The sequence below is a fragment of the Neomonachus schauinslandi genome, chromosome 1, assembly GCF_002201575.2.
Source record: "Neomonachus schauinslandi chromosome 1, ASM220157v2, whole genome shotgun sequence".
Taxonomy (NCBI): Eukaryota; Metazoa; Chordata; class Mammalia; order Carnivora; family Phocidae; genus Neomonachus; species Neomonachus schauinslandi.
In genome coordinates this window covers 212210740-212235454 of record NC_058403.1, presented here as the reverse complement: position 1 = coordinate 212235454, position 24715 = coordinate 212210740, and the positions used below count along the sequence as shown (strand labels likewise).

The 24715-nt window shown below is 62.6% G+C and overlaps 1 protein-coding gene across 2 annotated transcripts; it reads left to right on the top strand.

Moving 5' to 3' along the window:
- Positions 1–316: 316 nt before the first annotated feature.
- On the top strand, positions 317–18640 carry NCLN (nicalin). 2 transcript variants are annotated; one of them, XM_021705067.1, is made up of 15 exons: positions 317–594; positions 5032–5222; positions 6048–6192; positions 6981–7075; positions 9694–9774; positions 12141–12244; positions 12595–12683; positions 12760–12899; positions 13125–13303; positions 14538–14625; positions 14716–14754; positions 14838–14998; positions 16526–16579; positions 16692–16770; positions 16952–18640. In XM_021705067.1, the coding sequence occupies exons 1-15, from the start codon at positions 411–413 to the stop codon at positions 17009–17011; spliced, it is 1689 nt and encodes a 562-aa protein (XP_021560742.1). In that variant the 5' UTR covers positions 317–410; the 3' UTR covers positions 17012–18640. The 2 variants fall into 2 exon arrangements, with proteins under 2 accessions (XP_021560742.1, XP_021560741.1); XM_021705066.1 differs by having other exon boundaries at positions 14835–14998.
- The last annotated feature ends 6075 nt before the right edge of the window (positions 18641–24715 follow it).

Below are 24715 nucleotides of genomic sequence, written 5' to 3'. Positions count from 1 at the left end.
CCCCCCCCCCCGCCCCGCCACAAAGACAGCGTTTGAGAAAGTTCCACTGCAAATAGTTGCTTTAAAGTCTCCGTATTTTTCTGACTCGCGTATTCGTGAAACTTCATCCTTAGGTCTAGCCACACAGTCCATCACGGCGTCCTCCACTGGGAAGTAACAGAGCGGGCCTACCACCCCCAGGAGGCTCCGCGCGCGCCAGGAGGACTACAACTCCCCGGAGGCAGCGCGGCGGGCGGGGCGGCCCGTGGCGGTGCCCGTAGGACCCCGGAGCAGGCGCGGGCTGCCCGGCGCGGCGCCCGCAGGACCCCGGCAGCTACCCATGCTGAGGTGAGTCCGCTGGAGCCGCTGGAGCCGTCGCCGCCGCTGTCCCGTCCCCGCCGCCGCCCCGCGCGGCCCCGCCGCCGGCCAGGATGCTGGAAGAAGCGGGCGAGGTGCTGGAGAACATGCTGAAGGCGTCGTGCCTGCCGCTCGGCTTCATCGTCTTCCTGCCCGCGGTGCTGCTGCTCGTGGCGCCGCCGCTGCCCGCCGCCGACGCGGCGCACGAGTTCACCGTCTACCGCATGCAGCAGTACGACCTGCAGGGGCAGCCCTACGGTGCGTGCACCCCGGCCTCCCCCGAGCCCCGGGACCCGCCGCGCCGGCCCGTCCCGCTGCAGTCCCGCGCCCAGACCCCGCTGAGCCCCCCAGACCCGTAGGCAACCCCAGACGAGTCAGGGCCTGCGTGCCTGCACCCCTGCGACGCCCCCAGCCCTCGGTGTCCAGTGCCCCCGGAACCTTCAGCGCTGGCTCCCCCAGCCCCGGCCCCCGGCCAAGGGCAACGTGCCCCAGAACCCGCAGCTCCGACCCGCAGGCCAAGCTCTCTCTGCGCCTGGACCCTGCCTGGGTCCCCTCTCTCTGATTCCGAGCCGGGCCAGAGTCGCACTGCCCAGGCCCCCTTCCCTGGACGCCACCCCGGTGCCCATCCTCACTGGGTCATGCCCCTGCGCCCAGAGCTCCCACTTTGGGAGCTAAGTTGGAGACGAGCCTCCTTGCCCGGTCTCTGCCAGGCCGGGGCACCCGATGGGCAGGTCCAGCCAGCCCTGACCGTTCTCGGCCCCCCACGGGTACCCCAGTGCTTTTTGTTGAGTGCCAGTATTCTGCTCCCCTGGGGGCTCAGGAGCTCTGATCATTAACCCAGGCCTGGCCTCATGTCAAGGCCCACCTCTCCCGGCTCTCTTCTCTCTGGGCCCAGCTCAGGAATCGGGCTCCTCAGATTCCTGAGCCAAGGCCCCCTCCCCATTTCAGTCCCCATGCCTGTGAGCTTCTGGGGGTCCCTTGGACCCTGTGTGCTGTCCCTTCCTTTGGTGCACACGCACCCCCTGGGCTCAGCCTCCTTGTCCCCAAGCGTTGGGTATCCCGCTTGCTCCCTCTCTCCAGGAATCCTGGATTGTCTCTGGCCTCTGCTCGGTCCTCTCTCTCAACCTCCTGGGCCTGCATCCAGCACAGCTCCTTGCTGCCCCCTCCTGCCTCTTCTGTCAAGGTCCTGATCCCAGCCCCTAAGCCTGAATTCTAAATTCTCTCATCTCTGCCCGGCTGTCGCTGTATCTGGTGTTCCAGAACCTGCTGGCCTCTGGTTTTTCTTCCAGCTTGGTGCCTTGGGTCCCTGCGAGTCAGACTCTGCCCTCTTCAGAAAGGAGCTCCCTCCCCAGTTCTGCTTCTCCTCAGCTCTGAGCCCCGTGGACCCCAGCCAAGTCCTTGGGGAGCCCCAGTCCCTGGAGACATGTCTAGACTTCCCCTCAGATCCCTCCTCACCCCAAAGTTAGGCTGTTGCTGTTTAGAGAAGTGGTTGTCAACCCAGGGGTCTTTGGGTGATGACTTCAGGGTTGTCACAAGTGGAGGGTGGGGTCCTGGCATCGAGTGGGTGGGAGCCGGGGATGCCACTCATCACCGCACAGCGCGCAGGATGCCCCCCACAGAGAACCACCCGGCCCTGCGTGCCCACGGTGCCGAGCGGGCAGGCCATGGGTGAGTGATGCCCTTAAACCTGAGGGCCCAGGCTCGGGAGGGGTGGGAGGGAAGACCAGGAGCCCCCTGATGTGGTGGGCACGTTTTTGCAGAATGTTTCACGTTCCCCTGGAGGAATGGTCTTTACCCGCGCTGTCTGGGGTGACGGTGGATGTGTGCTGTGTGCTAATATGGGAGCCGGCAGCCCCAGGAGGCCGCTGGGTACTTGAGCTGTGGCTCGGGCAAGGCAGGAGGGGAAATCTGAGTGTTGTACAGTCGTAATAAACTGGAATAGCCAAGTGTGGCTGGTGGCTGCCGTCCTGGTCTAGAGCTTTTGTTGGTTTCCCAGAGGAATCTGCCCTCCCGAACACCCACGTCCTAGGACTTGAGATAACCCGCTTCTCCGGATCCCGAGTTGGTTTCCATACTGCTTTCTCTTCTTCCTCCCCTTCCTGAGTCTGTTGTCCCTAAGCCTGGGATTCCCTCCCGTTCCTTTCTGTGACTTGACATCTTCGCCTATGCGCCCTCGTCTCTGTTGCTTCTACTAAGAAGCCCAGATGCTGTCTGCCTCACGTGTGGCCTCCGTGAAGACCTTGAGCTCTGGGGGTGAGCATGGGCCTGGGGTGGGAGGGACAACACCTGCCTCAGCCAAGTGCTGCTTGTGGCCCGGCTCTTAAAGCTTGGATGAGGCCCCACGTGTGCAGCTCACACACCTCCTGGCCCCCTGCCAGTCACAGCAGGTGTGTTCACCTGGGGAGAAGCTGGAGGGGGTGCAGGTGGTTGGAGGCGAGGCCCCTCTGGTGTGGCTGGAGAGAGCCCCGGGCCTCTCCCGGCTGGTGTTGTCCTAAGAGCGGCTCTGCTGGGTCACCGCGGATTGCGGGCTCCCCAGTGTCTTAAGCGCCCTCTCCACGCCTGCAGGCTCCCCGCCTCCTGGTGCAACCCTTGTTCTGGGTCTTTCCTAACTTCCTGTTCACTTCTCTTGAGACATGCAAGCTGACGACTGCTGGGAAGGAAAGGCGTGTGCTCTTCGTGCTGAAGTGTGAGCAGGGCTGAGGGTGATCCACCAGGTACAAGGCCATGGGGTGTGACCTCACCCCTCCTGCTGGCAGACTCTGGCCCTCCTGGGGTGACGCTTGCTGTGGGCCCTTGCTGCCTTGAGCGGCCCCGCTCCTCGCCGTCTCACTCAATCCCCTGGCTAACACGAGGCCCCGGGAGCTGGGGCCGTCAGCCTCCCAGCACCCGAGTCAGCTTCCTCCACGCATTGTTGTGAATAAAGTTTTACTGGCACACGGCCCCTCCCACTGGTTGGCGTGCGTCTCCGGCAGCAGAACTGAGTAGATGAGCCAGAGCCGGTGTGGTCAACAAGGGGAGAGGGCTGACCTTCTGGCCCTTGATGGAGCAGTTTGCCACCCCTGCTTGGGTCCGGGCCTGTGGTGAGAACCGGTGACTTCTGTCCCGGTGTCCAGCACCCACCTCTGTGGCGTCTGCCCAGCCTGACCTCTTCCTGTCCGGACAGAGCGCCGGCTCCAGCTTTCAGTCGGCACGAGAGGGTCTCTGCCCTGGTTGTGGGGGGTGCCCACGTCCACCCAGCTCTGCTCTCCCCCTTCCTTTGTCTGGCTCCCTCCCTCTGGAAAGTGGGTATTCCTGCCCTGCCTGAGGCCTGCGGAGCCTGGCACACAGTAGGTTGCACAGGCGGCCCTCGGTGTCTCCACCCCCAGCTGGTGTGGAGGGCCTCCGGGAGGCTGAGCGCGCAGGACAGGTGGGGCACGGGGGAGGGGCCTTCCCGGCATTCCGGGAGCTTCAGGGACGTCCTGCTGCCCTCTCCCTGCTCAGCCCTCCTGGGGCTTCCACCCTGGTGGCCTAAATCAGAGAAAAGGCCCTGGAGGGCTGGGGGAGTGCAGGCAGGGAGCACCCCCTCCAGCCCTGGGACCCATGGCCCACCCTTGCTCCTTGGTCACAGGCCCCCTGCTCCTGAGATGGCCTTCCCACCCGGGACGCTGTCCACTTCCCCTGCCCAGCCCCACCTTCCCTTGGAAGCCAGCCATCTCCCACCCACCTGCTCTCCCAGATGGCACCTTCCTGGAAAGCAGAGGTGGGGACCTGGGGGGCCCCCGTGGCCTAGCATAGATTCCCATCTGTGTGGACGGACGATGCCTCCCCCTGCAGCTTGGACCTCCAGGACCGCCAGGCTGGGCTCCCCTTGGGAAGCCAGACCACTTCTTTGCATCTGTCTTTTGAGTGCTTACCGTCTGCATCCCAAACTGGAGACCCCGGGGGGCAGGGTGGGGCACGTCCAGCCCCCACATGCAACGTGGTTTGCTTGTTTTGTGCATCCTGGGTCAGCCTGCAGCTTTTGAAACATTTGGAATCATTGCTTACCTTTGGCATTTGGGTGCTTGGATGTAAAACCTGGATTTCTGGCAGCATCCCAGTTGAGTGCCGTGACCCCAGGAGCTGCCCGAGCCCCCTTTCCCAGCAGTGCACGGGGACAGAGGGCCCCCGAGGGCCTGCCACGTGCCAGCGCCTGTGGGAAGTGATGTAGGTGGTAGCGCGCTCCTTAGTCCTGCGTTTAACATCAGTGCTCGGGTGCCCTGTGTCTGGGGGAGACCCCTACTGGCCTTTGAAAAGCTGTCTGTGCCGCCCTGGTTCTGACCCGCCACTTCTCGGGTGGGGGGTGGGGTCCAGTTGCCTGGAAACTCCGGCTCTAGCACTCGTCCTGATTTTCTGGAGCTTTCTTCAGCTCTCTGAAGAGAGGTGGGAAATGGCCCTTGGATGTAGACTGGGGCGATCCTCTCCCAGGGGACGCTGGGCAGTGTCTGGGGACATCTGTGATTGTCACAACTGGGAGAGCTCCAGGCGGCACCGAGCAGGTGGGGAATGCTGCTCAGCCCCCCACAGTGCCCAGAGAGGGGGTCGTGACTCACCAGCAGTGAGGGGCTGGCCTTGGCAGACGTGGTCCTGTCCAGCGCCCAGTAACAGGACATGTCGGTGGTCTCCAGGTGGGGCCCCGGTGCCCCTCTGAGGGAGGCCCTCCCTGCCCTCCTGCAGGCACTCGGAACGCGGTGCTCAACACGGAGGCCCGCACCATCGACGCGGACGTGCTGAGCCGTCGCTGCGTGCTCATGCGGCTGCTGGACTTCTCCTACGAGCAGTACCAGAAGGCCCTGCGGCAGTCGGCCGGCGCCGTGGTCATCATCCTGCCACGGGCCATGGCCGCTGTGCCCCAGGACGTCATCCGGGTGAGTCTGCACCCTCACCTTCCACGGAAGAAACAACACTGGGTTTGCAGTCAGCCAGGTGGCCTTGGGCAGGTTGCTTCACACTCCTGTGCCCTCTGCCCTTCAGGAAGCAGGACGGTGCCTGTTTGCCTTCATCATTGCCCCCTCCCGGCTAGACAGATCCTGTCTCTGAGGGACCCTGGGCCGTGTCTGGGCACATCTGTGCTCATTAGGATTGGGGAGCTCCTGGCATCCAGCGGGTGGAGCTGGGGACGCTGCTCAGCTCCACCAGCGCCCAGGACGCCCCACAGAGAGTGACCCGCCCCTTGTCCACAGTGCCAGGGGAGGGGGCGTCTGATAGGATCCCCTGAGACGCCTCGGATGAAGATGCTTTTGCAGATGAGGAGCAGCTGTGGGGCAGTGGAGGGGAGTTCAGGCTTACCGAAGGCCAGCTTAGTGCCGGGCACCTTGTGCCCACTGTGTGTGTGGGTCCCTCCATCAGACCAGGGTGCCAGCATCTGCCGCCCACTCACAGAGGAGGGTGTGATGGCCAGTGGGGCTGGGAGCAGCCCCCGGTGACACCAGATCTGACCCCAGACCTGGCTGGCCCTCTCGCCCGTTCTCCCAACCTGCTTCCTCCCCTATGGGTACCGTCTGGGGGCCCCATGGGCATTGCCACCCCACCCGTTCCTCCGTCCTTGTCCTGTTTGTACTCTCGGCCTCTTTTCCAGCATGATCCTAGTCTTGTTAGCTAGCCTCAGAATAAGCATGCCTGCACTCTAGGGACAGCCCCTGGGCACCCCCTCCCCCAGGCTAGAAGCCCCTAAACATGTGTCTCTTCCACAGCAATTCATGGAGACCGAGCCTGAGATGCTGGCCATGGAGACGGTCGTCCCTGTATATTTTGCTGTGGAGGACGAGGCCCTGCTGTCCATCTATGAGCAGACGCAGGCCGCATCCACCGCCCAGGGCTCCGCCTCGGCCGCCGAAGGTGGGCTCGGGCTGCAGGAGTGGGGCCGGCTGTGGCCCTGCCAGGCTGTTTGCGGGGCCCTGTCTCACGCGGGTTAGCAGGCCCTACCTCCCCCCCCCCGCCCCGCTGCGCCACCGTCTCCGGGTCGAGGCCAAGACTCTGCATTTTGCAGCCCCCACCCCACCCCACCCCACCCCACCCCACCCCACCATTGATCCCATGCAAACAAAACCTTGAGAACCACTAATTTGGAGGGAGGTGTTTTCCAGCTAGCCTCTGGGTGGTTTATGGAGCCTGTGGGCGTCTGTGGGGTTTGTCTGTCGCACTTGCTGAGGACACTCAGTGTCACCATCGTGCTGGAGCCCATCAGGGTGGGGCAGCAGCATCCTCGGGGAGAGGAGGACACAGGTTTCTCGTGCCCCCCGTGGACCGGGGACGTCCACGAGCTTGGCGCAGGGGCTGGTGGCTGTGGAGAATGGGCTAGCAGAAGTAGTCCAGGAAACGCCCCGGAAAAGACCCGCCTGACATCTCGTCCCCATGGAAGTGGTGGGCAGAACAGGAGGCAGGCCCTGGGAGTCGCACCTGCCGGCCGGCCTGGGGCTGGGCAGCGGTCTCAGCAGCTCTCGCTCTGGTCGCCGGGCTCTTCCCCGTGCCCAGTCTCCACGTTGTGCTCCAGGCCACGGGGTCGCTTCTGCGTACAGCTGGGCTTGGACCGAACCCCTACCATCAGGGGCGTGGGGGCCACAGGGAGGCCGGCTCGGGCCTGGGAACCCCCAGGGCTTGGGCTGACCTCCCCCACCCGTCCTCAGTGCTGCTGCACACCGCCACTGCCAATGGCTTCCAGATGGTCACCAGCGGGGTCCAGAGCAAGGCCGTGAGTGACTGGCTCATCACCAGTGTGGAGGTGAGTGCCCGGCCCTGTCTGCCGCACTGGGGCCTGGGGAGGGGGCACCCAAGCTCCCTGAGCTCACCCCCCACCTCTTCCCCCCGCCCCGGAGGGAGCTTCTGATAGGGAAATTGGGTCGACTCTCCTGTCAGCCCATCTCCTATCTTCCACTGCCAGCCCATCTCCTATCTTCCACCGCCAGCCCCAGCCGCACACCGAGCCTCCTCATCCTGCCTCAGGGCCTTTGCACTGGCTGTCCCTGACTCAGAGAGAGCTCTCTCTCGCACAGTGGCTGCTCCTTCTCATCATATTACAGTCCCTCCAGTGCTGCCTTCCCAGAAGTCCTCAGAACTTTCTGGGGCTACACAGCCCCTATTGTTCAGAGCTCCACTGAGCTCTGGATATGGAAGTATCCAATTAAAGCAACAAGCCAAACATGAAAGAGTTCAGCCTGTAATCACCTCTGGTGGTGGTGTAAGCAAGCGTCTAGGCCAGAGGAGACCCTGACTCTGCTGCTCTCTCCTCCCCCGTGTGGGGGGTCGGCCCTCTTGGCAGCTGCGGGGGGGGCGGGGCTGGACAGAAGGCTCTGGCAGTGGTGTGGACCCAGGGCGGGGAGGGCTAGGAGTGGAAAACGGTGAGGTGGGGAGTGTCTGCTCTGTGGTGGTGTCACATCCAGTGTGGCCCCCACCCCAGTGAGGAGGTCTCCCCGGACACAGCCCGAGAGACGCTGGCAGAGCCCCCGGCCATGAAGGCACAGGGCGAGGGGCACAAACATGGGAAGAGCCCAGCCAGGGGCCGAGTGCTCAGTGGCAGCCCGCCGGCCTACAGCGTGCCCGTGTGCCCAAGTCTAGAGCGGGGGGCGGCCTCCCCTGGGAGTCCTCCAGGCAAGGCCTTTGTACACGCCTGGGCTCGGGCCCGAAAAGCCACAGGTTGGTTTGAACCTGGAGCCGGAGTCCCGTGCTGGCACGCTTGCCCTGTCCCTGGCTTCACTTTCTTTGAGTGATGGTCCCACTCGACCCATTTGGGAGCCATGGGTCATCGGTTTCTTTCCCATCAGCCCAAGTGCCGGAGACGCTGAGACTTCGTCGCGTGGTCTCTGTTGTGTCCCCGGAGCCTAACCTGGCGCCTGGTGCACAGTAGGCCCTCAGCGAGCACTTGTCACTGACGTGCTGGGCCCCAGGCCCCAGTGGCTTACACCAGGTGGTGCAAGGCTGCTGTGCCTCCACCTGGTGTTGGGGTGCGGCTGTGGGTGGGGCTTGGGTGGAGCCACACTTGCAGCCTCCCCTTCCCTCTCCGGAACTAGTGAGTCCGCCTCTCTGTGAGCACTTCCGGAGCCTCGCTGTGTGCAGGAGGCAGCAAGATGCCCTTCCTTCCGGGAAGAACTCACTGGCAGTTGGGACGAGGTCTGAGGGCAGCAAGCCGGCACTTAGAGTGGGAGAAGGCCTCTGCCGGGGCAGCGGGCACCGTCCCCTAGCGGCCCTGTCCCTGAGTGCGGGGGCACCTGGACGTCCAGGCTGCAGGCCTGCCGCAGCGAGGACAGTGCCCAGCTCTGGGTGCAGTGGGCTGCCCACACAGACCGGCGGAGGAGGCAGGGCAGGGTGGTCAGTGGGGCTGGACGGGCCGATCCAGGATGTGGGGAAGCCGCTGCAGCATCTAAGCTATCAGTGAAATTCTAGAAGGAATACGTTTCTTAAAATTGTGTGCGGATCATGGCAATTTGGGCAGAGAAAGCCCCAGTAAGCAGAGTCCTTGTAATCAGGCTCCCGGAGGTCGGGCCGAGCAGCTGGTCTGATTTGCAGTGGGTCGGTGGCAGCCGGAGCCAGGCAGGCTGCAGAGGGTCCTCCTCGCCACTGGGGGGTCTGCTTCAGCCTGCCAGCCTGGCCGCCCACTTTTGCAGCACTGTGAGCCCTCTGCCATCCTGTTGTCTGCGTGCGGGTGGGGGTGCTCGGCTGGCCTCCTCAGCGCTGGCCTCAGCCCGTCTGTCGGGGTAAGAGCCCTGAGTCCGTGGGGGCAGCAGTGTGTCCACGGCTGGCAGCAGCTTCCCCTCCAACACGGCCAAGGTCTTTGCAGAGCTCGCCCTCTGGTTGCGAAAATCAGGAAAACAGGGCCTCAGCCGCGTGCTGGCATGGACCCCTGGCCCGGGCTGTCCCGACCCCTCTGCACCCCGCGACCAGCACTCGGACGGGAGGCATGGAGGCCGAGGCCTTTGCTGACAGAAGGTCGTTCTCGTTGGTCACCCACGTGACTTCAGCGAGACCCAGTTCATGTGTGATGAGACTCCATCCAGGGCGCGGGCGCTGGGACCTGGACTGTGGCCACGTTCCGTACTGGCTCCTCATCGTCCTTAGCCGAGCTCTCCTGCTGGGCCCACCGGTGGCTTGGGGCTCAGCTAGGAAGGACGGGCGGGTTTCCGGGTGGGGCTGCACGCTAGAGCGGTGGTCGGCACACGGCGGCCCTCTTCACTGTGTCTGTGAATAAAGTTTTATTGACACGTGGCCACAGCCACTCGTTCACATATCGTCCGTGACAGAGCCGGCAAAGCCAGAAATACTGCCCTGCCCCGGGAGGGCAGCCTGGGCTGTTTCTGGCCGTTGGGGCCCCAGCCAGCAGGCCCTTCACAGACCTTCTCTCTGCAGGGGCGGCTGACAGGGCTGGGTGGAGAGGACCTTCCTACCATCGTCATCGTGGCGCACTATGATGCCTTCGGAGTAGCGCCTGTAAGTATGTGTGCGCTTGCGGAGCGGCATGGCATCCCCCCCCAGCGCTGCTCCGGCCTAGCTCCGGGGTGGAGCGTCCGTTGGAGCAGCAGTACCCACCCTCTAAGGACCCCGGGGGTGGGCGTCCTCGTGAAGCAGAAACAGGCTAATCTGAGGCGGGTCTCATGGCTGGAGTCCCACGCAGATCGGTGGCCAGGCCAGGTGTCTGTGTCCATCCCCAGGCCCAGGCCCAGGTGCGGGGATGTGCCAGGAGGACCCCCAGGCTCAGCAGACGGTCGACCCCACGGCCGTGGTTTATACAGAGAGGACAGGAGGCCAAATGAGCTCAGGGCAGAGGCGTGGGGGGCAGGGGCGGGGACACCAGGCGCGAGCTTCCAGAGTCCTCTCCGGGGGTGTCCCACAGGACGCGCTTAGCTCCCCCAAACAATGGGACTGCGTGTGTGAGGTGTGGTCTCCAGGGGGCCGGCAGAGACCCAGCGCCCGGTTCTCTGGGGGGGTTGGTCTCGCGGGCCCCTCTGCCCGGCTTGGGCCCGGACCCCAGACTCCGGGAGGGGAGCAGGCGCTCAGCCCGAACCTCGTGTCTGCACAGACATGTCAGGGACCCGAGCCCCCCGGCAGCGAGGGTGGTGGGAGCCAGGAGTCCGGTTCCAGATGCCGCCGAGGGTCAGCCTTGCAAGCTGCCCTCTGGGGAGGGAAGTCTCAGGGCCTCCCCCCGGGCCATGCTCTCAGCCGCCGCCACAGCAGCGAGGTCAGGGCTCACGGCAGAGTGCGAACGGTGCCTGCTCTTCATCAGGAAAGTCTTGCTTTGGAAGAAAAATCAGCTGAAGCAAAGAGGTTGCCCCGGGGCAGCCTGGCATGAGGTCCTGACCGAGGGACCCATGGTGCACGGCTGTTCCGAGCACCACCCCGCCTGGGAGGCCAGGGCCTCAGCGGTCACCTCAGAATGCTCAGCCTGGTCCTCAGTCTCCCTCACCCCCGACCAGGAGCCTTGTGAGATTATTTTGTCCAAATCTCCTCCAGCGCTTGCTGCGGAGCGTTTATTTACTTTTTCTGAGGTAGAATTAACAGAACGTTTGAATTGTTCTTTTAAAGCGTGTAGTTTAGTCCAACACTGAACAGAGTTGTGCAACCATGATCATCTATTCCAGAACATTTCTTCTCCCCAGAACAAAGCCCCGTCCCTATCAGCAGTCACACCCCAGCCCCCGGCCCCCACAAGCCCCCTTCCTGTCGTGGATGAGCCCGTTCTGGACGTGTCCCCCGCCGGGATTCACACCCCGCGTGGCCTTCCATGTCCGGGTCCCCCCCTGAGCATCCCCACCCCCATCAACGGTCACTCCCCACCTTCGCCCCCGCCCCCTGAGCCCCCTTCCCGTCCGCGGATGAGCCCGTTCCGGACGTGTCACCCACGTGGACTCACACCCCGTGTGGCTTCTGTGTCCGGTTCCCTCCCTGAGCATCATGTTGCCTTCGCCCCCTACATTTTAATACTATCAACACGTGATATACTGGTGTACGAACCGTAACCTCAGGAGGGTCCCAAGGTCCAATTATCATGCTGTCGGGAATGTTGCTTTTTTTTTTTTTTTTTTTAGATTTTATTTACTTATTTGACAGAGACACAGCAAGAGAGGGAACACAAGCTGGGGGCGGGGGGATGGGAAGCAGGCTTCCCGCGGAGCAGGGAGCCCGATGCGGGGCTCGATCCCAGGACCCTGGGACCATGACCTGAGCCGAAGGCGGACGCTTAACGACTGAGCCACCCAGGCGCCCAAAAGTTTTTTTTTTTTTTTTTTAAGATTTTATTTATTTATTCATGAGATAGAGAGAGAAGCAGAGGCAGAGGGAGAAGCAGGCTCCCCGTGGAGCAGGGAGCCCGATGCAGGGCTCGATCCCAGGACCCTGGGACCATGACCCGAGCCGAAGGCAGACGCTTAACAACTGAGCCACCCAGGCGCCCCGGGAATGTTGCTTTAGATCGTGGGATCCGGATGAGTCGGGGGGCTCCCGCAGTGGAGGGAACCCGCACCGACCCTCCTCCAGTGCAGGGGTGTGCTGCGCAGCATGGGGCAGGCGCTGAGACCACACGGAGGCAGCCCCCTGGGCTCTGGGGCATGGTGCAGAGTGCTGGGGAGCGAACAGGAGCTCTGGAAGGGCCCAGGGTGCCTGGGGGCTCAGCCCCACAGACACGGGGTGCCGTCCCCCTGGGGGTTGGAGTGGGGCCGTGATGTCAGCCGCGCACTGGCCGTGTGGTCCGGAGGCGAGGTGGGGCTGCTGGGAGCCGGCTCCGGCTGCGCGGGCGGGGCAGCCAGGTGCTGGGTGAGAGCTGGGGTTGACTGCCGGCCTTGTCTCCCTCCTGCCTGCAGTGGCTGTCACACGGCGCCGACTCGAACGGGAGCGGCATCTCTGTGCTGCTGGAGCTCGCCCGCCTCTTCTCCAGGCTGTACACCTACAAGCGCACCCACGCGGCGTACGCGACGGCCCGCGGGCGGGGCTGCGGGGGGGCCGCTGGGTGCGGGCGCGTGCACACCCCGGGAGTCACAGGGTCCGTATGGAGGGCCCGCCACCCTCCCCTGCCTCCACGTGGGCCTGGGGCTGAGCCCCGCCCAGATCCTGCACCCCGGGGCTGCAGGGGCCCATCTGGGGACATTTGTGGTCAGAGCTGGGGGTGCTCCGGCATCGAGTGAGTGGGGGCCGTGGGTACGGCTCTGCCCCCCAGAGGTTCAGCTGGCCAGGATTCAGTACTTGGGGGCAGACCACCTGCTCGTCGGGGCCCTGGTCACTGTCCTTCAAAGCTGATCCCCACTCTGCTCATCCCAGGTACAACCTTCTCTTCTTCGCCTCTGGAGGGGGCAAGTTCAACTACCAGGGAACAAAGCGCTGGCTGGAAGACAACCTGGACCACACAGGTGAGTGGCCCCCGGGGGTCGGGGGGCCGGGGCCCTTGCTTCCTGCCCGTCCCAACCAGCCCTGCCTGCCCCGCAGACTCCAGCCTGCTCCAGGACAACGTGGCCTTCGTGCTGTGCCTGGACACCGTGGGCCGGGGGAACAGCCTGCACCTGCACGTGTCCAAGCCGCCACGGGAGGGGACGCTGCAGCACGCCTTCCTGCGGGAGCTGGAGGTGGTAGGTGCCTTCCTGCCCACAGCTTGACCCAGGGCCGTGGCACCCATGAGCTGGGGGCCGGGCTGGGGTCGTTCGGCGAGCGGCTTGGGACCCTCCTGGCCGTCAAGGCCCCGTGTAAACATCCGTGGCCCAAGCCAGGGCTGGGGGGCCCCTCCACAGAGACTGGCGGCCGGGGGGCCAGGAGCACAGGGCGGAGCGCCACCCTGACAGCGCCCCCGCACGCAGGTGGCCGCCCACCAGTTCCCAGAGGTCCGGTTCTCCATGGTGCACAAGAAGATCAACCTGGCGGAGGACATCCTGGCCTGGGAGCACGAGCGCTTCGCCATCCGCCGGCTGCCTGCCTTCACCCTGTCCCACCTGGAGAGCCACCGCGACGGCCAGCGCAGCAGCATCATGGACGTGAGGTAGGCACGGCCTCCCCTCCATCCACTGCTGCCGTGTGCCATCCATCTCAGGGGCCGCGGTGTGGACGCAGGCGCCTGCAGGGAACGAACCCGAAATGCGGGTGGTGGGGAGGGTGGTTGGCCTGAGTCCGGTGCGTGGGACCCGGGATCGGGTGACTGAGCCCCCCTTATTAGGGACAGGGGGTCACGTGTGAGTGGTTTGCGGTCCCCTGGCCCCCACGTGTGATGTCCAGACCCCACACGTGACCCTCAGATGCTGGGCACCTTGGCCTGCCCTGTGGCTCAGAGGCTGAAGCTCCTGCCCCTGGGCCTTTGCATGGCTCTCTCCTCGTACCTCCTCAAGGAGCCCTGCCCGCCCTTCCCTCCTCACATTACCTCTCGTCAAGACGCGGGGCACCTCTGATTTCACCCCGTCCGCCTCTCCCGGTGGTGTGCCAGCCCTCCGCAGGGCCGGGGTTTTATGGCGGCCGCGGAGCTGGGCTTGGGCTGGTCAGGCCACGTGCACTCATTGGCCAGCCTTGGGCCCAGCCCAGCTGCTGGCCGTGCGTCTGCTGGCGGATGAGAAGCTGGGCCTGGAGGAGGCCCAGAGAGAGAACAGGTGTGGGCAGGGGTGTTGACTGTTCCTGAGGCATCAGGAAGCCTTCTTGGAGGAGTTGGTGCCGGAGCTGAGGGGCGTGGGCCAGGAGAAGGGCATTCCAGGGTGGAGGGAGTGAGAGCCAAGGAGAGCGCTACCCCCGCTCGCCCCGGCGGCCTGCTCCCATCAGCGGTCAGCGCTGTTCTGCCCCCGAGCCCCTCTTACGGGTCTGCATGTCGCCCGTGGTGCTGGGTGTCCCCTGGCCTGTGGTTCCCCAGTCTTTGCCCCCGTGGCCACAGATGGTCTCCCCCTTCGCATGAGGACATCCGCCGTCTGACATAGGGCTGTCCTCCAGCGCAGGCCCCGTTCCCAGGTTCTGGGTGGGGGTGAACGCGGGGAACGCTGTTCACGCCACACGGCATCACCTCAGCTCTGCCTTCGACCACGGTGGATGTGGGTCCCCCGGCCACCCCCACGTCCGCGCTGAGGAAACAGGCCCCGAGCCCAGCAGTCCTTCGGCGGATGCTCGGCAGGCGCCCGCCCCGAGGACGCTGCGCTTTTCTTGCTTTTACTATCGTTGGAAATCTGATTGTGCTTTTTTGGTGATTTTAACGGACATGGATTCTAGATACTTACGTGTTTCTGTCGACTCTGCCAAAGGTCCCGGGTCGACTCTAAGATTCTGACCCGCAACACCAGGCTGATTGCGGAGGCCCTGACCCGAGTCATCTACAACCTGACCGAGAAGGTGAGCCCCCCCCCCCCGCCCCGCGCCCGCCAGCCCCCGCGCCCCCAGCCGGCAGGTCAGACTCAGGGCCCGTCCCTCCTCTCTCCACAGGGAACCCCCCCAGACATGCCGGTCTTCACGGAGCAGATGGTAACGGCGGGGGGGCCGCGGGGCGGGGGCGGGGGTGGGGAGGTGGGGGGGGTCCCGTGACCACCGCCCCTCCCCCGCAGCAGATCCAGCAGGAGCAGCTGGACTCGGTGATGGACTGGCTCACCAACCAGCCACGGGCCGCCCAGCTGGTGGACAAGGACGGCACGTTCCTCAGCACGCTGGAGCACTACCTGAGCCGCTACCTGAAGGAGGTGAAGCAACATCACATCAAGGCCGACAAACGGTGAGTCAGGCGCTCCCCTGCGAGTGTCCCGTGGCCTGACTCGGGCTCGCCAGGGAGCAGGCATTTCTGGAGTCTCGCACCCCGGGAGCGAGGTTGAGCAAGTAAAAGCAGAGGACGAGAAACGAAACAATAAATAAGAAGTACAGGTATCCGACTAAACATGAATTCCACATAAATGAGGTTTTCCTCAGTGTTATCTCACGTAGTGTGTGGGACAGACTTATGCTAGGAGCCAATTTCTTCTTTGTCTGAAATCCACATATAACTGATGTCTTGTTTTATTGGGCAGCCCTATACTCCCACCCACCCTCTGGTCTTTCCGTGCTTGGGGTGTCAGGTGACTTGTGCCCTGGGTCCCCCATCTGCCCCACGATGCTCCAACCCCCTTGGGCCAAGCTAGCACCGCAGGGCCTTGTGGTAGGAGGGGAACCTGCAGGTGCCCGCAGGTAGGAGATATCCCCACACTGCTTGGTGCCCCTTGCTGGCTCTCTGCCTTCTCCCCACTCATGGTGTGCCTGGGAGTCAGGGTTCTTGGACAGAAAAAGAAACTGAGGCTCAGAGTGGACCCACAGCTGTGGAGCCAGGTCTCTGATTCCCAGACCATGATCGTCTTCCCTCGGTAGAAATGCTCTCCGGACCAGTAGAACATTATAGAGTCACCCTAGTTCATTTTTTTTTAAGATTTTATTTATTTTGAGAGAGTGCATGTGCACAGCAGGGGAGGGGCAAGGCAGAGACAGAGAGAGAGAGAGAGCCTCAAGCAGACTCCACACTGAGCACAGAGCCTGATGCGGGGCTCCATCTCACGACCCTGAGATCATGACCTGAGCCAAAACCAAGAGTTGGACACCCAACTAACTGAGCCACCCAGGTACCCTCTCCCTATTTCATTTTTTTTTTAAGGTTTTTTTTATTTATTTGACAGAGACACAGTGAGAGCAGGAACACAAGCAGGGGGAGTGGGGAAGGGAGAAGCAGGCTTCCCGATGCGGGGCTCAATCCCAGGACCCTGAGATCATGACCTGAGCCAAAGGCAGATGCTAAACAACTGAGCCACCCAGGCGCCCCCTGTTTCATTTTTATTTTTTAAATTTTTTTAAAGATTTTATTTGACAGAGAGAGACATAGCGAGAGAGGGAACACAAGCAGGGGGAGTGGGAGAGGGAGAAGCAGGCTTCCCGCGGAGCAGGGAGCCCAATGCAGGGCTCGATCCCAGGACCCTAAGACCATGACCTGAGCCAAAGGCAGACGCTCAATGACTGAGCCACCCAGGCGCCCCCTATTTCATTTTTAAAGAGTAAGATTTGACACTCAAAAAAGCAACAGGGGAAAGGTTATTTCAGCATAAAGGCCAGTCCTTCCCCAGGAAGGTCAGTGGCAGCCTCGTGCACGCAAAGATGCAGCGGGAGGGCTCGTGTGAGGTCGGGGGCATACCCCGTTCCTGGGCTGGTGGCACCTCTGGGCGGTCTGGTTTCTGGGGGCCACGGGATGTGGCCCGGCCGTCGGGTGAATGCACTCTCTCTGCAGGGACCCCGAGTTCGTCTTCTATGACCAGCTGAAGCAAGTGATGAACGCCTATAGGTGAGTCGCGCTGCATCGGAACCGTGATGCCCCTGGGTCACGGCCCCGGGGCGCGTGGTCCCGCGGTGGGCCCTCCCCTGACCCTGCCAATCCCCCACCCCCTGCCCCTCAGGGTCAAGCCCGCCATCTTCGACCTGCTCCTGGCCGTCTGCATCGGCGCCTACCTCGGGATGGCCTACACAGCAGTCCAGGTGAGCAGGTGGAGGCTCAGGTGGGAGACAAGGCCCCCTGTGCAGGGGTGGGGGGTCGACCAGGCCAGGTGAGTCCTCGGCCCCCACCCTGCCTAGAAGCGGGTGACTCCACGGTAGCCCTCGGGCCTTCCTCGCGGCGGGTGTGCCCCCGACCTCACACGAGCCCTCCCGCTGCCCCCAGCACTTCGACCTCCTATACAAAACAGTTCAGAGACTGCTCGTGAAGGCCAAGACGCAGTGACGTGGCCCCTCCCCGGCGCCACGAGCCCCTGCCTGCCGCCCTTCCCCGCGCTGCAGCCCGCAGGAGGGCAGGGCTCCACCCCTGGCTCAGCGGCCGAAACCCTGAATTACAGAGCTTTTCTGTGTTGCTCTTGAGGACTTGGGGGATTCTTTCTCTTTTTTGTCCTTTGAACTCCCCTGGAGGAGCATTTGGTGGAGGGCCCGGGGCCGGGCCATGGACTTGGGGACAAGTCTGCAGATGAGCCCCCAGCCCCGGAGGCAGCCCCACTGCCCTCAGGGCTCGCCGGCCACGGGATGACCGAGGAGATGCCCCCAGCAGGGCCTCCGCGTCCCTCCCCTCGGCCACGATGCTGAGCGGGGACCGCAGGCTGAGGGGCAGGGGGCCACCTTCGCTGGCCCGGGTCTGCCCGCCACACTGCCCCGATCCCCCTCTGGTGACTCGGATGCTCTTCCTCCTGTTTGAAGAAGGGTCCCCAGGTTCTGGCCCCTCCCTCGGAAGCCTTGTGTCCCCCGACCCTGGCCGGGGCTGAGGGCAGCCGCCTCAGGGTGTGGCCTTGGAATGCGTCTCCCTCGAGCCCCCGTGGACGCCGGTGCCCTGAAGACGCGCGGCCTCCCTGGTCCAGCTCCCTGCGCCGTTCGTCTTCACGTGTGCTTCTCACCACCTGCTCTGCCCTCCCCGCCGCACCCCAGGGAGCTCGGGCCTGACCCCAGGAACCTGGGTGCCTTTGGAGCCCCTGGGGCGGGAGGCAGCCGCAGGGAAAGGAGGCCCCTACCCCTCCGCACCTTACCTCGGGCTCTCTGGGCCTCCGTTTCTTCATCTGTAGAGAGGAGGTGTGTTGTGGGGCCACTGGCGCCCCCGTGTCCTAGGAGGGCGTCCAGGCTGCGGGTCGAGGGAGACCGTTTGCTGGAGAAGATGGAGCCGCGGGCCCCACGGGGCTGCCCGTCCTGGGACCCGGGATCTGGGGAGGAAGGTCCAGGCCTGAACCCCACAAATCAGGCTCCTTGGAAGGGAAGGGGTGCAGAGGGGGCGTCTAGCGCTGCTGAGATTGATCTCAGGGAGACCCAGGCATACCGATTCATTAGCAATATAATCAGTTAGGTGTTCTGTGCTGAGGGGAGGGTCGGGATGAGGGAGAACGGCTTCTGGGCACCAGCCCCAGCCTCCAGGGAGGCCTTCACGGAAGGGGCGGCGGAGCAGGGGGACTCGCTCCCTCCGTGTGCCCCCAGCCAGCCCTCAGAAGCCAGCTCGCCACTTGCTGCAGGGTTCGGGCTCCTGGGGGCTACGTCTCCAACTCTGTCGTGGGCCTCCTGCCTTCGCCAAGCCCGACCCCCCAGCAGGGCTGCCCTCCCAGCCTCCCAGGCCCGCGGGGGGCCTGGGGGGCACGGGCTCTTCTGTCTGTCCCCCCTTCTCTGCCCTGCTGGGTGGCCTGTCTTCCCCCAGAGACTGTTTACCGAGTGCCCAGCCAGCCCGGCCACCTCTGGGGGGCAGGACGCGGGGACTGGCATTGGCTCATCGTCTCCCACACACGCGTGCTGGTGCCGAGTCGGTGTCCTTCCTCCCCAGGGCGGGTCGTCAGCTCAGGCCGGTTGTGGGACGCACTTGGACGATCAGAAAATAAAGCCATATCGAATGATCAGCCTCGCGTGTCCTGTCCGGGGGCTGGGGTCGAGATTTGGCTGTACCCGCTCTCAAGGGGTTTTGCAGTCCTTGAGGGGCCCTTGCCACCCCCGCCATGCCCGGCACCCTCACCCTCCTGCCCCCCAGCTGCCAGATGGGGTGCAAACCAGCTTGTTGTCACGTGGGACCGGGAAGTGCGCGCGTTTCCTGAGGCAGCCGGACCACAGACAGGGCGCCTTAAAGCAGCAAGCAGATGAGCTCCCAGCGCTGGAGGCCAGAAGTCTGGGGGTCAGGGTGTGGGTAGGGCTACTTCCTTCGGAGGCCGTGGGGGCTCTGTTTGGGCCTCTCCTGGCTTCGTGGGTTCCGCCTCTGCCTCAGTATTCCCGAGGCGGCCTCTCTGTGTCTCATGCTCTTGGCCCCGGGCGTGGCGTCAGGGCCCACCCGTGTGCCGCACCGAGTCATCCCAACAGCACACCTGCACAGACCCTCCTTCCCGATCAGGTCCCGAGCTGAGGTTCTGGCGGACATGGATTTGAGGGGAACACGTTCCACCCAGGATGGGGGGCATCGGGCTGTGCGAAAGCCCACCCCAGCCCCAAACCAGGCTCCAGAAGGTCGTGGCCGGGGCGTGGTCACTGGGTCACTTGGGGGCGGTGTATGGGGCCCAGGTCTCTGCTCCAGGCCGGGGAGCTCCCACTGCCTGCCCGCTCCACGGGGAGGATCCCGATCCGGGGCTGACCCCACTTGGGTCCACCCCGTTCGTCAGTCAGCTGACAGCGTCCATGTGTCCGGCCCTGTGACGCTCAGGGAGAACAAAGGAGTGTCCTCGGGAGCTTACGTTCTGGGTGTTCTGGGTACGGGGTGGACCACACGTGGTCTCGGCTGTTGGGGTTTGCGCGGGAGCAGGGGGGAGACGGGGAGGTGAGCTGTGTGATCCGCCCCCCGCGGGGGTGCTCACGGGCGCCCTCCGGTGGCCGCCGCGGGGAGGACGAGGACGCCGCCCTGCAGGCGGAGGGGTGCGCTGCCCCCCCCCCCCCCCCCCCGGGGGGGGAGGTGGGCAGGGACCCGGTTCCCAGAGTGCGGGGCCCACCCAGGTGTGCGGGCTGGGCCTGGAGCGGGTACTGCTTGGGTCCCCCAGCTCCAGGGTCACGGCCACCTCTTCCCAAGCTGTATCCCTTCCCTGCTGCCCTCCCACCCCTAGGGCTGGAAGGTGGCTTACCCAGAAAGTTCCATTGACTGAAACCAGGGAAATCATCTTAAAAAAAAAAAAAAGAGCCCTCCCACAACGTTGGCCTTCCCGGAGTCTGCCTTCGCCCTGGCACGAGCAGCCGATCAGCCCATGTGTTACCTGCCGTGCTCCTAAAGCAAGCTAGACAGAGTTACTGAACTTCCAGTCAGGAAGAGGAAATCCATCACAGCGCTGTCTTGTAAAAGGTCCGCGGGCAGGTGGGCCCACGCCGTCCAAACCCACGTTGTTCGGGGCTCAGCTGTCTTTCTGTTTGCATGGCTCTTTGCAAGTCTCACTCGAACGTTGCCTCGCTGCCCTTTGCCACCCCTGCCATGTGCCAGGGGCCATGCTGGGCCTGGGGATGCGCGGAGGGGCTGCACTGTCCGCGGGGGAAGACGGAAAAGTGGAAACGCATGGGGAGTGGACAGTGAGACTCCCTCAAGAGCGCTTCTGAGTGAAATCGGAATGACAAGGGTTACGCCGTTTGGAAGTTAGGGATGGTGGTCCAGGCATTGGGCATAGCCTGTGCAAAGGCCCCTGGGCAGGACGGTGCCTGGTGTTCTGAGCGGCCTGTGTGGCTGGAGCCCAGCGAGCCATGGGGGGAGAGGGAGGAGGCGAGGGAATTGGGGGACGTTTGCATCTCAATGTGATGGGGAACCGTGGGAGGAGGTGGGCCAAGGAGAGGAGGGATGAGGCCTGACTTGCATTCGGAAAGGTCATTGGCCCCTGGAGGGTGGCTGGGAAGCCTCCGTGGGCTCCCTGGGGGCTGGTGAGCTTCAGCCTCAGTGTCATTACCCTGGGCAGCGGCAGCAAATGACCTGGACCAGTGTGTGCCAGCAAGGGCCCTGTCACCTCCATGAGGACCGCGGGGGGGTCACCTTGTGGGCTTTGACTTCTGCCCAGGTGTCTGTGTTTTGAGGCGATAAAACACGAGTGAGCCTCCCTCCAGACCACCTCCGTCTCTCCCCGGAGACACTGTTCCCTGTCTCTGGCCTTTCTGTTCCTCTTTTTGTTTTTTAAAGTAGGCTCCAACACGGGGCTCAAACTCATGACCCTGAGATCAAGAGCTGAGCTGAGATCAAGAGTCGGACGCCTAACTGACTGAGCCCCCCCCCAGCCGCCCCTTTTTTGTTCTTTAAATAACACTCTTAGGGGCGCCCCACTGGCTCAGTCGGTGGAGCGTGAGACTCTTGATCTCGGGGTTGTGAGTTTGAGCCCCACGTTGGGGGTAGAGAGGACTTAATATATATTAAAAAAATAAAAATTAATAAAAAGCGTTTTTACATACATCCTTAGGGACACATGGACAGTATTCGGGAGCGTTTTGTGTACGGCCTGACCGTTTTCCACAGACAGCGACATACCGTCCCGGGCTTGCGTTAACTTGCTTTTATAGTTTTCCTTATAGACGTGGCCCTTTTCAACACCGAATGGTGTTCTGTCCCTGGAAAGTGCCTGGAGTTACTCACCCAGTCTCCTGCTGACAGACACAAAGCTTTCCCCGGCTTCCACCACCGCAGACCTTCACAGGGGCCTTTCGGAACACTGGGAGGGCCCGGGGCCCTGGTCTAGCCAGCTGCCTGTGGTTGTAAATAAAGTTTTATCGGCACGTGGCCACACCCACCTGGTTACGTCTCCCCTGCAGCTGCTGGTGAGCCGAGCAGTAGGGACCCTGTGCCCTGCCAAACCCAAAATGTTTGCCACCCAGCTCTTTCCAGGAACAGCCTGTGCCCCCCCATCTGTGCTCTGGTTTTCCTCTCTTTCATTGTGGAGGAAACGGCCACTGCCGGGGAGCAGAGTGGACCTCTGTTTTTGGCAAGAGCACACTGCTGGCGTCTGAGAGGCGCTCTGATCACTCCAGGAGGGGTGGCAGGGGTCGCTCAAGGACACGTGGCTCCCAGGGGCCGCAGGAATGTCTCTACCGGTGGCCCAGGACACAAGGGGCATCCTGAGTCCACGCCAGGCGCCTGTCCCCCGGACCAGAGACCCCTAGGAAGAGGGGAGGGAGTGGCTCGCAGCGGGCGGGCGGGCTCTCAAGGGACAGATGGGGACACCGCCCAGTGCTTCAACAAAGCACTGTTTCCTAACTTGTTGTTTGGACATCATTTCATATTTACGGAAACATTCTGAGAACGCCAGGAAGAACTTTTTAAACCCTTCATGTGCTCTGTGAACACTAACGTGTCACATGTGTTTCGTCCCTTTCTCCCTGTCTGTCCCCACCCCCTTCTCCTAAATCTGTCCCAGTGCATTTCCTCGAATGCAGGGCGTCCCTCCCTCAGAGCACTCACCCAGCTTGGGTAGTGGACACCGATTAATAACAGACAGTGTTGGTCATTGTCCCCAACAGCATCCTCTGTAGTAAAGAACATTCCAGATCTCACCCTCATTCTGGGGTCCTGTCTCTTTAGCCTGCTGTACCCTGGACTGTTCCCCATCTTTGCGTCGTACGACCTGGACCCTTTTAAGAGGTATTTTTGTAGAATGACCCACAGTCTGGGTATCCTGGTGTGTCCACACAATTGGGTTCAGCTTCTGCGTCGGGGGGCCGGGGGGCCGGGGGACCACAGCCCAGATGCCGTGTCCTTCGCAGGGCGCACACCCCGATGGCGTGGATGATGTGGCGTCTGGGGTTTCCCCACCGGGGAGTTACCATCATCCCCTTTGTGACCAGGCAGTGGTGGGGAGGGTCTCCATGCAGATCCCAGTACTACTCCAAGGACTCACACACTGGGGATTCGTGCCCGAAAGCAGGACCCTCTGATGGCTGCCAAGTGGGGGTGCTTCTCACTCCATCCCTCCTGCATTTACCTGCTGGGATTATGTGTCCATTTGTATTTCCAGTTTTACAGAGGACGAAAGAGAAATCCAAACCCGTGAAGTATCTCGCCCTAGGGTCGAATGGCAGATGGGAGACAGAGCTGACATTTAGTTTTTAAAATTTTTTAATTTATTTTATTATTATTATTTTTTAAGATTTTATTTATTTGAGAAAGAGAGAGAGCACAAGCAGGGAGAGTGACAGAGGGAGAGGGAGAAGCAGACTTCTGCTGAGCAGGGAGCCTGACGTGGGGCTCGATCCCAGGACCCTGAGATCATGACCCGAGCTGAAGGCAGATGCTCAACAGACCGAGCCACCCAGGCAGCCCCAGAGCTGACATTTAGTTTAATTCAAAATAAAAGAGTCATTGAGATCGAGTCACTGACCATAAAATCCACCCTTTTCAGGTGTGCATTTCAGTAGTTTGTAGTACATTCACAGAGTTGTGCCTCCATCAGCCCTAATTCCAGAATATTCCATCACCCCAAGAGACACCCCATCCCCTCCCCCGGCCCCTGGCAGCCGCAGATCCACCCTCTGTGTCTGGATTTGCCGTTGCGGACGCTTCCCATGCACAGAATCCTACAGTATGTAAGCCCACGTGGTTCTGATTGCGAGTCACAGGAACACACTGGGGCTGGCTCATTCAGAAAAAAGAATTTATTATCCATCTCTCTCATTCTAACTTGGCAGGAAAAAAACCAAACCCATTGACAGCTCCCAGGTTCCACATCGTGCACACCCGGCCCCATCGAGGGCTCGTCTTGTTCTCAAACTCAAATTCCCAGGGGGAGGATTCAGCGGTGTGGGGGTGGGGGGCACGTGTCCACTCCTGGTCTGGGGCTGTGGCCCACCGGGGGGGGCATGGAGGGGTGGAGGGGGCAGGTCCGAAGGGCATCAGGGTTCAAAGGGACAAGGTGAGGCTGACCATCACCCACATGCCATGCCTCTGCCCGCTGACTGGCCATTTCCCCACCAGCAGAAAGCCAGGATGTTGGCGGGCGGGGGGGGGGGGGTGCCGGGGGGACACGGACCAGAAAAGGACAAGGAGCCATTTCTCATGCCTCCTCCTGGGGCTCAGCCCTCTTCGTGCCCACATCCGGTGAAATAAGAGCCTTGCTATGAAAAGTCCAGTCGGGAACACTGCAGACATCGCCCCAGACCTGCGGCCCCTCCCCTGGTGGCTTGTTGGGAATGAAGAGTCCCAGGCCCCGCCCCTCAGCCCCAGCAGGATCAGGATCCACATGTTGGGCAGGATGCCCAGATGGGCACATGCACATTCTGCAACGAGGCTCCATCTTAGCCGACTGGAGCAGGAGAGTCTGCTGCTGGCCCTGGGTGAGCTGTCCAGACGGGGGGCCGCGTGGTGCGGAACCGCGGGCGGCATCTGGAGCTGAGCAAGTCAATGGGAATGACAACCACCTGAGCCTGGAAGAGGGTCTGGCGTTCTGAATGCCGCCTGGCTGACCCCTTGATTGCAGCTTCGTGAGACTGAGAACCCAGTGACTCGCTGCGCTCAAGTTACTGACCCAGGGAAACCGTGAGACAGTAAACCTGTTTCAGGCCACTGAGTTTGTTGTACATGGTTACGCAGTGGTAACTAGCTGATATGGTGGTAGCTGGTGTTGTTCTCACTCTTGGCATCCGTGTTTTTTCTGGACTTTGCTCTCCTCCCCTTAGAAAGTTACCGCCGTGCCTTCCAGCTCCCTCTTGACGTCTCCTTACAGTTTGCAAAGAGCCTCCTTATAGGTGTTCTAGGGAAGGGTCCTAAATCGGACGTGGGGGAGTTTTCAGGGCACACGCGGGGCCCAGAGGCGCTGCTCAGGGCCACCTCCTGCATGCTTGGGGAGGAGGAGGTTTTGACACAGGAATGTCAGCCCCCAGGGTTTCCCGCCAGCCAGGGGAAGGCTGGGGGCAAGAATCGGGATTTAAGTGAATTTGTAGAGTCTAAAAACTCGGCGTTTCTTGGACACCGTTATTACGGGGCTGAGGCTCACCCCGCTACCCATCCACAATATCATGTGAGCCTCACAGCTCC